Source organism: Molossus molossus, unplaced genomic scaffold, assembly GCF_014108415.1.
Source record: "Molossus molossus isolate mMolMol1 unplaced genomic scaffold, mMolMol1.p scaffold_m16_p_19, whole genome shotgun sequence".
Taxonomy (NCBI): Eukaryota; Metazoa; Chordata; class Mammalia; order Chiroptera; family Molossidae; genus Molossus; species Molossus molossus.
The window spans coordinates 50,100,627-50,114,054 of NW_023425354.1; the positions used below are offsets into that span (position 1 = coordinate 50,100,627).

At 44.3% G+C, this 13,428-nt stretch overlaps 1 protein-coding gene across 1 annotated transcript in view; it reads left to right on the forward strand.

Annotated features, from left to right (window-relative positions):
- Positions 1-13,428, forward strand: part of GLP2R (glucagon like peptide 2 receptor) — a 60,050-nt gene that overhangs the window by 22,057 nt on the left and 24,565 nt on the right. Inside the window, exons 5-9 of the mRNA XM_036269483.1 lie at positions 4,724-4,830; positions 6,711-6,864; positions 8,471-8,630; positions 9,604-9,664; positions 11,600-11,669. Of these exons, the coding sequence (XP_036125376.1) occupies positions 4,724-4,830; positions 6,711-6,864; positions 8,471-8,630; positions 9,604-9,664; positions 11,600-11,669 (552 nt within the window). The remainder of the gene's footprint in view (positions 1-4,723; positions 4,831-6,710; positions 6,865-8,470; positions 8,631-9,603; positions 9,665-11,599; positions 11,670-13,428) is intronic.

Sequence of the window (13,428 nt, forward strand, 5' to 3'; positions counted from 1 at the left end):
TAAAAATATATATATAAATCTATTTGGTAAAATTTCAGATTTCTTTGAAGCTCTTTATGTCCTTAGACTATATGCCATGTTCAGAGTACTATGTTCATAATGATTTGAAATCATTATTTTCTATGTGTGGTCATGTTATTAATTGTATATACAATTTTATTCATTTGCTTCTATTAGTACTAAAGGTTTGCCTTTTTCATTCTTCTGTGTATTTTTTTTTTTTTATCCTCACTCGAGGGCATTCTTGCATCCATCCTCAGAGAGAACGGGAGGGAGAGAGAGGAGAAGAGAGAGAGAGAGAGAGACATTGAGTGGTCGCCACCCACATGACCCCAACTGGGGACAAACCGCAACCGAGGCACGTGCCCTTAGTGGGAACCAGACCTGGGAATTTCTGGTCTGTGGGCTGACGCTCCAATCGCTGAGCCAAACCGGCCAGGGCTGTCTCTATTTTTTAAAAGAAATAAAGTATTGGCAAGGTTTGAAAGCAAAACTATATAAAAAAGTACACTCAGAGAAATCTTCCATAATTGCCTCTATAACCCTGTTTCTACCTACTCCCTAGAGATAACCATTTTTATTTTCTAGTTTATCCTTTCTCTCTTTGTCCCTTTCCCTTAACTTTTTATCAAATTGTAGTAAATTTGTGTAAAACTTAGCAAATATATAAATATGTGACTTCCCCATCTTTCTTACACAAAAGGCAGTATACCAGATACCCTATTCTGCAGCTGCCTTTTCTCCCCTTCAACATGTCCAGGAAATTATGTCAGTTTCTAGAAACATCTCTCTCTCTCTCTCTCTCTCTCTTTTTCTTTTACAGCTGCATGGCCCTCCACCTTGTATATTTACTATAGTTTATTCAACCACTCTCCTATTGCCATTTGGATTATTTCCACTATTTTATGACTAATGATGCCACCTTGAGAAACCTTGCGTGTGTATGTTGGCCCATATTTGTGAAGGTCTGTCTTTTGGAAGGTTCCTAGAAATGGGGTTGCTGGATTAAATGTCGATGCACGTGTAGTTTCGTCAGACAGGGGTTCTACTCTTTTGCCCTCCCTGCAGCGGTGTTTGAGAATGCCAATGTTCCCGGTGGGCACACACTCCATACTGCTTATGAAGCCTTTTATAAAGATGTCTAAGTGACCTCAGATTCACCTCTTGGTGCTGAGAGTGACCTGAGGACTATCAGGTGTTCTGAGCCCTCTAGGAAAGTAGCCAGGTTTTGTCGAGTCCTGAATGTAGAAGACTGTTTAAGAATAGCGTGCAATTAAACCAACTGTCCCAGGTGGTACCCCTCTATATCCCCTTGTCCCAACTGATTCAATACGCAACTTTCTAGCTTCTTACCACTAGTACATGCGTGTGTGTGTGTGTGCGCGCGTGCACACATGTGTGCTGGTTTTCTGGTTCTCGGGATCCACTTTGCCTGCTGAAAGGCAGGTCAGATGTGCTGGGAATTAATGCGTCTCCCACCCGTAGTAGCCTTCAGAAGGAATGCTCACCTGCCAATACTTTGATTTAACCCAGTGAAACTTATTTTGGACTTCTGATCTCCAGAACTGTAAGACAATTAATCATGTTGTTTTAAGCAACCAAATTTGTGTAATTTGTTACAGCAGCCTCAGGAAATTAATATAAAAGGGCATCTGTAAAAAATTGCAACCGACATCATATTAATTTGTGAAAACGTAAATGCTTTCCCGTAAGATCTTTAACAAGGCAATAAGTTTACTCTTTCCACTTCTATCCAACGTTGTACCGAAGGTCCTAGCCAGAGCAATAACACAAGGAAGACGAATAAAAAACACAGAGTTTGGGAAAAAACAAATAATGTTATTCACAGACAACATGGTCATCTATAGAAAATTCCATGGAATTTACACAAAGTACTACTGATAATAAGTGAGCTTAGCAAGGTTGCAGAACACTGATCAATATATTTTTAAAAAGCTGTATTTTTATATACCAACAATGAGCAATTAAAAATTATAACTAGGAAAACAATATCATCTATAGCAGCATTAAAAATATGAAACACATATGAATGAATTTGACAAAAGATGAGCAGGACTTACGTACAAAGCTTTGTGGAAAGAAGTTAAAGAAAATCTAACTAAATGAAGGGATATATTATGTTCATGGACTTTAAGTTAATCCATAGTGTCAATGCAATCCCAGTCAAAATCCCAGCAGAATTTCTGTAGAAATTGACAAGTTGATTCTAAAATTATGTGGAAAGACCTAGAGTAGCTAAAACAAACTTGAGATAGAACAAAGGTGGAAGACTAATACTAACTGATTTCGAGACTTACTATAAAACTCTAGTCATCAAGCCAGTGCAGTATTGGCATAAAGATAAATATACAGAATAATGAAATAGAACGTAAAGTCCAGAAACAGACCCCACACATATAAAGGCAATTGATTTTTTACTAAAGTGCCAAGGAAATTCAATGGGGAAAGAATAATCTTAGCAACAAATGGTGCCAGAGTAATTAAATATAAAAAACCAACTTCTATCCTTGTCTCACACCACGAATGCAAATTTACTAGATATAGATCACAGACCTAAATGTAAAAGCCCAATCTATTAAACTTCTAGGAGAAAACATAATAAAAAATCTTAAGGTCCTTGGGTTAAGTCAAGGTTTTAAAAATAAGATAGGAAAAGAATACAGTATAAAAGAAAAAGTTGATAAATTGGACTTTATAAAAAAACAAAACAAAACTGCTGCTCTTCTATGACACTGTTAAAAAAATAAAAAGGCAAGTCACAGAATGGAAGAAAATACTTGCAAAATACATATCTGACAAGAGATTTATATCTAGACTATAGAAAGAACATTTACAATGCAAACTTAAGACGAACAATTCAAATAAAAGATGACCAAATATTTGAACAGACACTTTACCAAGTAAGATATACAGATGGCAATAAGCATATGAAATTATTCTCAACATCATCAATTATTAGAGAAGTGCAAATTAAAACCACAGTAAGATACTACTACACACCCATTAAAATGGCTACAATTTAAAAGACTGATTACATGAAGTGTTAACAGAATCTAGAGCAGCTGAAACTCTCATAAACTGCTGGTGGGAATGTAAATTGATACAACTTATCTAGAATGCAGTTTGGCAGTTTCTTAAGAAGTTAAAACATACATCATACACTCCACCATTCTACCTCTAGACATTTATCTGAAAGAAATGAAAACCTGTGTCCATATAAAAACTTGTACAGAAATTTTCATAGTAACTTTATTTGTAAAAGCCAAACTCTGAAAATGATCTAAATGTTCATTAACAGGTGAGTGGATAAATAGATTGTGGTACATTCCCAGTGGAATACTAGTCAGCAGTAAAAAAGGAATGGACTATTGATACATGCTATTACATGGATGAATCTCATAATAATTATCCCAAGGGAAATAAGCCTTAAAAAAAAAAAAAAAAAAAAAAAAAGAGTACATATCCTAAGATTCCATTTTACATAAAATTTTAGAAAATGCAAACTAACCCCTAATGACAAGAAGTAGACCAGTGTTTGCCTGAGCATAGGATGACAGGAAGTAGTGAGAGGAGGGGTATTACAAAGGGTCATAGGAAGCTTTGGGGAAGTGATGAAAATGGTCATTATCTCGAATGTAGTAATGAAATCACAGATATATTCATGTCCAAATTTATCAAGATTTATGCATTAAACATGCAGTTTACTGTACATCAATTTTACTTTAATAATATTGATAAAAGAGTTATGCAGAGCCCTGGCCAGTTTGGCTCAGCGGTTGGAGCTTCGGCCTGCGGTCCTGAGAGACCCGGGTTCGGTTCCCGCTAAGGGCATGTACCTCAGTTGCAGTTTGTCCCCAGCCCTGGTTGGGTCATGTGGGTGGCAACCACTCGATGTGTCCCTTTCACGTCGATGTTTCTCTCTCTCTCTCTCCCTCCCACACTCTATCTGAACAAAAAATAGAAAAAATGTCCTCGGGTGAGGATAAAAAAAAAAAAAAAGAGTTATGCAGAGAAATTTAAGACAATTTAACAGGTAATAAGTATTTACTGTGGGATCGTCAACAAAATTTACTTAGAAACGCCATCAAGATTTTGTTTGTAAATAAATTTTGTAGAAGAACCCACAGTATCTTGATGGCGATATGTCTGATGGATTGAATGAAAAGGTGGAGATCCCATTGGAAGATCTCACTTAATAAAACAGAATTTCCAGTAAATTATCCTCTGTTCACAATTAGGGACTCAGAGAAAATATTCCAGTGTTTTATTTGGTCTTTGTCTAAGGGGTACTCTATGAAAAGTTATTTTAAGAAGGAGACATCCATTTGGAAGCTTGGCCCCATCTTCCACACACAGAGAGAGACCACTATACTCTAGGGACAGCACACCCAGGGGCAAAGAACCTGTCCTCATTCCCAAGGCACCCCCTTGCCTTGCACAATGCTTCCATGATATTGTGAGTCCTGGTGCACCAATGCCAGGCTGTGGGACCAGCCATGAAGGTGAGACCTGAGGTGGGCTCTTCACTCATCAAGCCTCCTTGGCCCCTGATATGTTCCAGAGAACAGTCTAAGCTATCTTACTTGGGTGTCAACAAGGTTGGGGTGCATGCCTACAACTTTGGTGGTCCTGGGCATGGAGCTTGGGGTTGGAGACCATAGCCGTCTCGCCTGGTGATCATGTCTGCTCTTCCTCTGCTCAGGTGGAACACCATGCCTTGCTGTCGACCTTGCAGCTGTTGTACACCGTGGGGTACTCTCTCTCCATTGTCTCCCTCCTCCTGGCTCTCACTCTCCTCTTGTTTCTTCGGTGAGTGGACCCTCTGTGCGCGTGTGATCAGGCGTGTACCATGGAATTTGCTCATTGGCTACCTCTAGAAGGCCGGAGGGGACTGGGCCGGGTGATGTCATGGCCCATCAGGGCTGGAAAGGGATCTGAGAGAGTCCCTAGTCCACCCACCCCGTTTTGCAGGGGGAGGGGGAGGGATATCAGAAATCCACTGAGAGGCGCTGAGTCACCCCAGTACAAAGCACAGTGAGAACTGGAATCTGGAACTCCTAACTCAGCTTTTGTCTTTTTTGGATCAGAGAACCCATGGGCCAGGCCCTGCTCCAAATTCCTAATCACACCCACCACAACTCTGCCAGAGGCATTACTTTTACAGAAGAGGTTAAGAGACCTCCCCCAAGCAAATCGGTGAGCGGTACAGATGGGATTTTAATCCAGAGCCCACCGACCCCAATTAGCTGTGTTTCCTGGCTGGCCAGGCGCTGTTCTGAGCATGTTGCACACATCCAGTCATCTCAGCCTCATCCTAACCAGAGTTAGAATGAATTCTAATCCTAGGAGATCAGCATTGCTGTTACCTCCATTTTACAAATGAGTTAACGGGAATATGGAGAGTTGGAGTAAACTGTCCAGGATCCCACAGCTGGTGAGCAAAGGAGCCAGAATCACAACCAGGCAGCCCAGAGGCTAAGCATCTTCACTCCCTAATACTCTCGTTCAGAATCCAAAGCCTCCGTGCATTTTATTAAACCATGTTTTTAGAAACTACCCAAGCGAGATATTTATAGAGCCCCGAGGGAGCCCTCTCAGGAACGTAACCGAGCACGTAATGCGGCAGAATGAGCGCTCGGCAGGGATGCAGGACCTGGGTGGGACCGTGGAGATCTGGATGCTGGTTCCACAGCATCACCCCACCTGGGCTCTTCCAGCCCCGGGTGTGGCCCTACCTGACTCTTAATCTCAGGATGGTCTGTGTTTCCTGGAGCAGAGTTATGACCAACCACCCCGCAGGAGAGCATTTTTAAACAAGGGGAGAATTGCTGAGCCTGTGGCCACTGCTCTGTGTGACTCCTCCACCCACCTTCCCAAGGTCTCAGAACCCAGTGGCAGGAACTACCTGCCAGGTCCTGCAGGAAGTAACGTCAGCAGAACCTGGGTCAGCCAAGTGTCTGTTTGGCGCAGGCGCTGGGTGGAGCGGTCCCTGCTCTTGAGCAGTCCCTCCTCTCGTTAGGGAGAAGGATGCATAAAGGGTAAAACACAAGGGTCTGCTTCCAATCTTTCTCCGAAATGCCAAGAGTGATGGCGCTGACTCAGGCAGGGCTGGGCGTGCACAGGGGCGGGGGGCTGAGGGCGCTGTCTCAGGACAAGGCTCGGGGCGAGGGAGAGGCAAGGGGAGCTGACGTCTCCTAGGCACATGTGTGCCCCAACTGTGTGAGCACTTTTCAGCCATTCAGCCCTTGGAGGTAAGCACTCTTGTTCTGATAGGCACTAGAGCCTCAGAGCGCCGTATTTTAGCTTTGGGGGTTCTGGGTTCGAATGTCAGCTCTACCACTTACTGCTCTGAGACTTCGGACAGGTGACTTAACCTTTCTGCCTTAATCCCCTCAGCTGTAAAATCAGGGTAATAATAGCACCATCTCCCCCAGTGGTCGTAAGGAGTAAAAATGCCCATCACTACATCCCCACATATAAATGGCTTGGAACGTAACGAGGCGTGTTGACCATGTCATATAGTGTTAGCTATTGTTATCCTTGTTGTACTGGTGAGGAAACGGGTCACAGAGAAGCAAGATGACATAGCCCAGCCAGCAGAGTCAGGAGCCTACACTGGGAACCTCCGCCCTTCAGGGATGGACATACAGTGTTTCGGGCACACACCTGTCGGTTTTCTCCTCGCACAGAAAACTCCACTGCACACGCAACTACATCCACATGAACTTGTTCGCCTCTTTCATCCTGAGAGCCCTGGCGGTGCTGGTGAAGGACGTCATCTTACACAGCTCGTACTCCAGGAGGCCCGACAGTGAGAACCAGTGGGTGTCCTACGTGTCAGAGGTGTGTCCCCCCACCCGGTGGGTCCGCACTGGGAACCGGAGGGCAGGGAGGCGAGGCTGGAGAGGGGAGGAGGCAGATGAAGGGGTGTCAAAGGCTTTGTGGTTAGACACGCATCACCTGACTTAAAAAAACAACCCGCAAGGCCCCCGAGAATGGAGCAGGGGAAAGTAAATCAGCAACAGAAAAGTTCCTGTGGGGCTACTCGATGACCGTGAGTGGGAAGTGTCTTCATCTATAAATAAAAGAAAGAAAGAAACCAGATCGACCTTTTTTTATTATTGTTATTTTTTTAAAGCAGCAACGCTTTTCCGCATTGAACTCTGCATCTGTTGACATGGTTTTCCCTGTATCCTGTTAGTAATGAATGCAGTCACCTGGTAAACCACCTTTCGCTGCTGGAATAAACCCAGCTAGGTTCTGATACATCCTTCTTCCTTCCACATTGCTGGATTCCTTTTGCTAATACTCTCCTTTGTTTAGCATTTCTCATCTACATTCGTGAGTAATTTTCTTTTCTTGTAATGACTTTGTTACGTTTTTGGCCTCTTAAAACAGTTTATGTTGACCTCTTAAATCAGACTTGTTCCCTCTTTCTCTGGTCTCTGGCAGTTTATTTAAGATGGCTATTATTTCTTCATTAAACGTTTGCTAGATTACACCAGTGAAGCCATCTGGGCCCTCAGTTTATTTTTACTGGAAGGCTTTTAATCATGAACTAATTATGACTCTAATATTTAGATTTAGGTAACTTGTGTTGGTCTAGGAATTTGTATGCCTCATCTAATATTTCAAATGTATTGGCATAATATTGTTCGTAGCCTCTTAAGATCTTTGAAAGGTCTATGACATCTATCGTGGAGTTCCTTTTTTTCATTCCTAATATTGATTATTTGTATCTTCTCTCTCTCCCCTCCCCCCTTGATCATCCTTCCCAGGATTATCTCCGTTTTATTGGATTAAAACAACAACAACAAACTTTTGGCATTGTTGATTCTCTTTATTTTATCTTCTATTTAATTTCCACTTTCATCTTTATTATTTTTTCTGTGTACTTTCTTTGGGTTTAATTGGCCTAATATTTGAAGTAATTGATTTTCAGCTTTTTTTTCTTATCTGATGAATGCATTTAAGGCTATACGTTTCCGAGTGTGGTACTCGCTACGCGGCACACATTTTGATATGCAGCGTTTCCCTTTCACTCAGTTCAGAAACGAGTTCTAATTTCTAGTATCCTGTCTCCTTTGATTCATGAGTTCTTTAGAAGTTTATTTCCTCATTTTCAATCATAGGCAGATTTTCGGGTTGTTGATTTCTAACTTAATTGAGCTGCAAGCAGAGAACATACCCTTTAGGGAAGCTGCTGATGACAGTCCTGTTTTTGTTTGTCTGAACCTGTCTGAAGTGTCAAGGAGGAGCTGGGCTTTAAACCTACATGAAGCACTCCACGTTCTGACATTGTGGCCACCTCGCCGAGGGGGTCAGCGCGGGTTTGGGACGGAGGGGAGGGAGGAGGGAGGGGCTGTGCACGGGGAGGCCCTTCTCCACCCTCTTGGGGTCCGGATCCTGGGAGGGCCGGGACTCACCTCAGGTGCTCTGTCCCCCACAGATGTCCGCCTCCTGCCGCTCAGCCCAGCTGCTCCTGCACTACTTCGTGGGTGCCAATTACTCGTGGCTCCTGGTGGAAGGTCTTTACCTCCACTCGCTGCTGGAGCCCTCAGTGGTTTCTGAAAGGCGCCTATGGCCCACATACCTGCTGGTGGGTTGGGGTGAGTGACGTGAACCTCCAGCCTCTTTTCTGGGGACTCTGAACATGTGAGCCCAATACAGCCTTTGGTCAGAGTTAAAGATCCAAATGGAGGGAGGTGGATGGGACAGATAATTTCTCAATGACAAGAGTCTCTGAGAAAAGGTGTGTGTGTGTGTGTGTGTGTGTGTGCACATGCATAAGCAAGCAATGCACATGCATACACAAGGGCCACAGACCCAGTGCATACATCCAGAAATTGAGAAGGTTTTTGGTAGAATCAGATGACATTTCCTCTACCCTGTCCCCAACTGTATTGGTCTTCTCAGGATGCCACAACAAAACACCACAGGTTGTGTGGTTTATACAACAGACATTTACTTCTCACAGTTGTGGAGGCTGGGAGCTGGGAATCGAGGTGCCAGCAGGATTGCGTTGTGGAGAGTGCCCTCTTCACGGCTTGCAGACAGCTGTCTTCTGGCTCTGTCTCTGGTCTCTTTGCAGAAGAGCATTAATCCCATCATGATGATACCCCCGCCCCTCAACCTCTTCCAAATTCAGTTACCTCCAAAGGTCTCATCTCCAAAAGTCATCATGTTGGGGTCAGGGCTTCAACATACTAATATGGGGGGGACACAGACCATAACACCAGTGAAGTCTTCACGATGTGGTCTGGAGCCCCTGCTGTCAGAAGCTCTGGGGAATTTGAGGCTGTAGGATTCAGGGGAAATAACCTCGGCCTGTAATTCAGAAGTTTTTGCTTAAGGTCTCGGGATCGACTCAAAGCTGCTTTGTGACATGTGGCAAGTCTGTTCCCCTCTCGCTCGGCCTGCTGGTTCGCCAGACAGTGAAATAGTAGGTGGGCTCGGCGCCACTCTGGGTCTACAGCCCTCGCAGCTCACGGTGCTGTGATGACCTGGGCTCGTCAGCTAGCGCAGGGGCCAGGCGGGTCTGGCCAACCGGGGACTAACTGCATTTCCCTGCTCTCTCCCCAGCCTTCCCACTGCTATTTGTCGTGCCCTGGAGTATTGCCCGTGCCCGGCTGGAGGACACAGGGTAGGTGACTCACCGGCTTCCTCATTCCCAGGAGCTCGTAATTCCCAAAGATGCCCCAACACAAGGGTCTATATCATCTTCCTAAACATACTACCCACCCCCTTTCATTTTGGCCATCTGAAATATACCTAGTGGGGGGCTGGGTGGGGTGGTGAGGGAGGGATTGAGCAAAAATAAAAATAAAGGGAAAAAACTCATGGATATGAACAACAGTGTGGTGATTGCTGAGGGGGAGGGGAGGGGGACGGGGTGGGGGAGGGGAAGGACGGTATAGGGGGGATAAATGGTGATGGAAGGAGATTTGACTTGGGGAATGGACACACAGTACAGTGTGCAAATGATCTGTTGTGGAATTGTGCACCTGAAACCGTATAATTTTGTTCATCAGTGTCACCCCAATAAATTCAATAAAAATAAAAAAATATATATCTAGGAATGTAGATAAAAATAATCAAAGATTTTTCTTATAGTAGTTTACTAATTAAATACATTTTTAAATTGATTTTAGAGAGAGAGGAAGGGAGAGAGAGAGAGAGAGATAGAAACATCCATGAACCAGAACATCGATTGGCCGCCTCCTGCATGCCCCCCACTGGGGATCAGGCCCACAACCTGGGCATGTGCCCTGACCAGAAATCAAACTGGCGACCTCTTGTTGTGTGGATCAACACTCAACCACTGAGCCACGCCCGCTAGGCTAGTTTACTAATTTTTTATGTTATGCCTGAAAATTAGCTCAAGATTGGCACCACCTAGCACAAAAATTTGCTGCATACCTAATCAGTGACCCTGAGTATATAAGGATACAGGTACAGGAATGGTTATTGCATCATAGTTCAAAGTGGGAGGAAACAGCAAAATGAAATGGGTGAAAGAGGTCCAAAGGCTCACAATTTCAGTTATAAATAAAGAAGTCCTGGGGTGCAATATACAGCATGGTGATCAGAGTGGACATTACTGTATTGTATATTTGAAAGTTGCTAAGAGAGGGAGTCTTAAAAGTTTTCATTATAAGAAAAACAATTGTCACTATATGAGGTGATGGATGTTAACTAGACTTATTGTGGTGATCATTTCACAACATATTTATATACTAAATCATCATGCTGTACGCCTGAACTAATATAATGTTAATATGTCAGTTATATCTCAATTTAAAAAATAAAACAAAAAACCCTGAGCAAGCAGACAAACAAAAACCCTGAACATCTCTCAGTACGGGAATCAACGAGTGAACTGTGGCACACCGACATGTGCAATGTTATGAGATGACTGAGAAAACGTGTTAGTTCTACCTCTTCTGGCTTCTAAAGACTGAATCTCAACAGCACATTGTTAAGCCTGTTGCTGCGTGATGCATATCACAGGATCCCACTTTCTTCTCCAAATAGTCACCACAAAATAGGCCCCTACCTAACTAAGAATTTGGATGTCTGTGAACGTGGACATGAGCGGAGGAGAATAGACACAAGCTTTAGCACCGAGGAGCACGTTAATGGTTAGAAAAGTCAACACTACTGTACTAGCAGGAAGGAATGTGGGTCCTTCTTCCCCTCTTCCACCCTCAGGAGAATGACGATTTGAAGGTAAATCTTGAGTGTGAACATCCTTTTTCCAGAGGGCATGAGGCTTTTGCATTCAACCTTATCTCAATTTAAATGTGTTATTATTATTATTATTATTATTATTATTATTATTTTAGAGAAAGAGGAAGGGAGAGAGAGATAGAAACACCAATGTGAGAGACAAACATTGATCAGCTGCCTCCTGCACACCCCTTACTGGGGATCGAGCTTGAAACCTGGGCACGTGCCGTGACCAGGAATTGAACAGGGACCTCTCAGCCCATGGAGTGACGCTCAGTCCACTGAGCCACACCGGCCCGGCCAACCTTATCTCAGCTGAAAGTCTTCTACTGTCTGCTCTTCGCTGTAGGTGCTGGGGAACCAATGTGAATAAGAAAATCTGGTGGATCATCCGAGGACCCATGCTGCTTTGCGTAACAGTAAGGACCATCCCACCCTCCCTCTTTCCCCTTTGAGTTCAGCTGCCGTGGAGGACGCTGCCCCACCCTCCGCCACCACCAAGTTCTCTGGCTCAGAATGAGCCAGATCCCTTGAGAAGGAGATGTCGAGCTGTGAGTAGGCTCTGCTGCATGTAAAGGAACAAGTTAGAAAACTCTTGTTCTGGTTCAGGACCCAAACTCAGGGTTATACTACAAGCCTCCTTCTCCTTGGGTCTTCAAACTGCGTATAGACATGCACTCAGTGACGGCCTATCGAATGGCTGCAGTGGAGATACAGGTGTCCTCAGCCGTGGACCAGCACAAGGATAGCAAAGCTGTTGGCTTTAGTTTTAACACTAGGAGGGCGGGGAGACCAGGAAGCTTCTTTCAGAGGAAGAACACAGGCAGTCAACATTCACACGGAGCTGTGAGGGGAGTTAGAGTCAGGAGATGCTTCTGGTCTCAGGCCTGAGGAGGAAGAGCCTTTGTCCCACATGGCCCAGAACTCCTGGGCTGGGGGAGGAGTGCATGACCCAGAGCCCTAAGGCTTTTTAGGTGATAGTATGTGAGGATGAAATCTACCCAAGGAGCTCATGGAAAGACAGGGCGTTATCCAATAGTTGGAAGCATGAGCAAGATCCTGGAGAGAGGCAGAAAGCCTTCCTGCCTAGACATAGGGCCGTCACCTCTGGGTGCCCACCAGCCCTACCCACTCTCCTCTCCAGGAGGTGGAGGGGCATTCCGTTTTTGCCCTTTTATGTAAATAATGCAGTGTTGGTGGTTTCACGGAGGAAAAGGCTTGTTTTTATAGAAGAATGTCAATATTTGTCAATGATAGAAGACAACTCTCTTCCCAGACCTGGGTATAACCGGGAGGATAGAAAGTTCATAGAAATGTCGGGACAACCGAGTGTGGAGACGCTGTGGATGATGCCGAGGTCTGGGTCGCACCCAGCCTGAGCGGTGGCCTGTGTGCTGCTGGCCGTCTCCCCTGCCGTCATTCCTCACACCGCTGAGAGCAAGTGCTCCCCGTAAATCTGACCACACATCCCAGGGGCAGCACGAGCCCTGCCTCAGCCCACCCCGCCTGTCACCCAGAATGTTACATCTGATAATGCATTCTGTACTGCCTAGGACCTACAGGGTCCTAAGTTGTCCCCCTTCTGGTCACAGAACCCAAGAAGAGCTGGCTGGGTTCTTGAAAAAACGTCTTATTCAGACCCTTTCCCGTTTCTGCACAAATGACGAATAGCATTTTCCAAAGGTGCTTCCTCCGTACGGCCCACGCGTGACGCCCATTTTCGACTGTCTCGCTCTGGAAGACACAGAGAATAGTAAATCAACCTGCTCCTCCTCGGAACCTTCATTTCTTAGAAGACAATCAGATTGAAATTAATTTGCTGAAATATGTGCCTTACCCCTGTGAGGATGACTTTGTAAGAAAAATACCCAAGGTCAACAAATCACTAAGCCCAGGACATAACATTTTCTCTTTGTGATGAAAAACAGATATCCCATTAAAAGGGATAAATCATCTGGTTACACTTTGTATTTAACTGTTCTGTTACCAAATCTTTCTTCTCTGAGAATCTCCATCATTCCTGTTGGCTTGTGGATAGAATAGCCTTTTGCCTAAAACTCTAACCTTTTAGCTTCAAGTATTGCTTCTCCGGAAAAGCAAGTCATTACAGCTACACGTGGATTCTGCGACTGTGTTTTCATATATAGTTAAAGGATTTTGTTTCTAATTTTTTTTTCT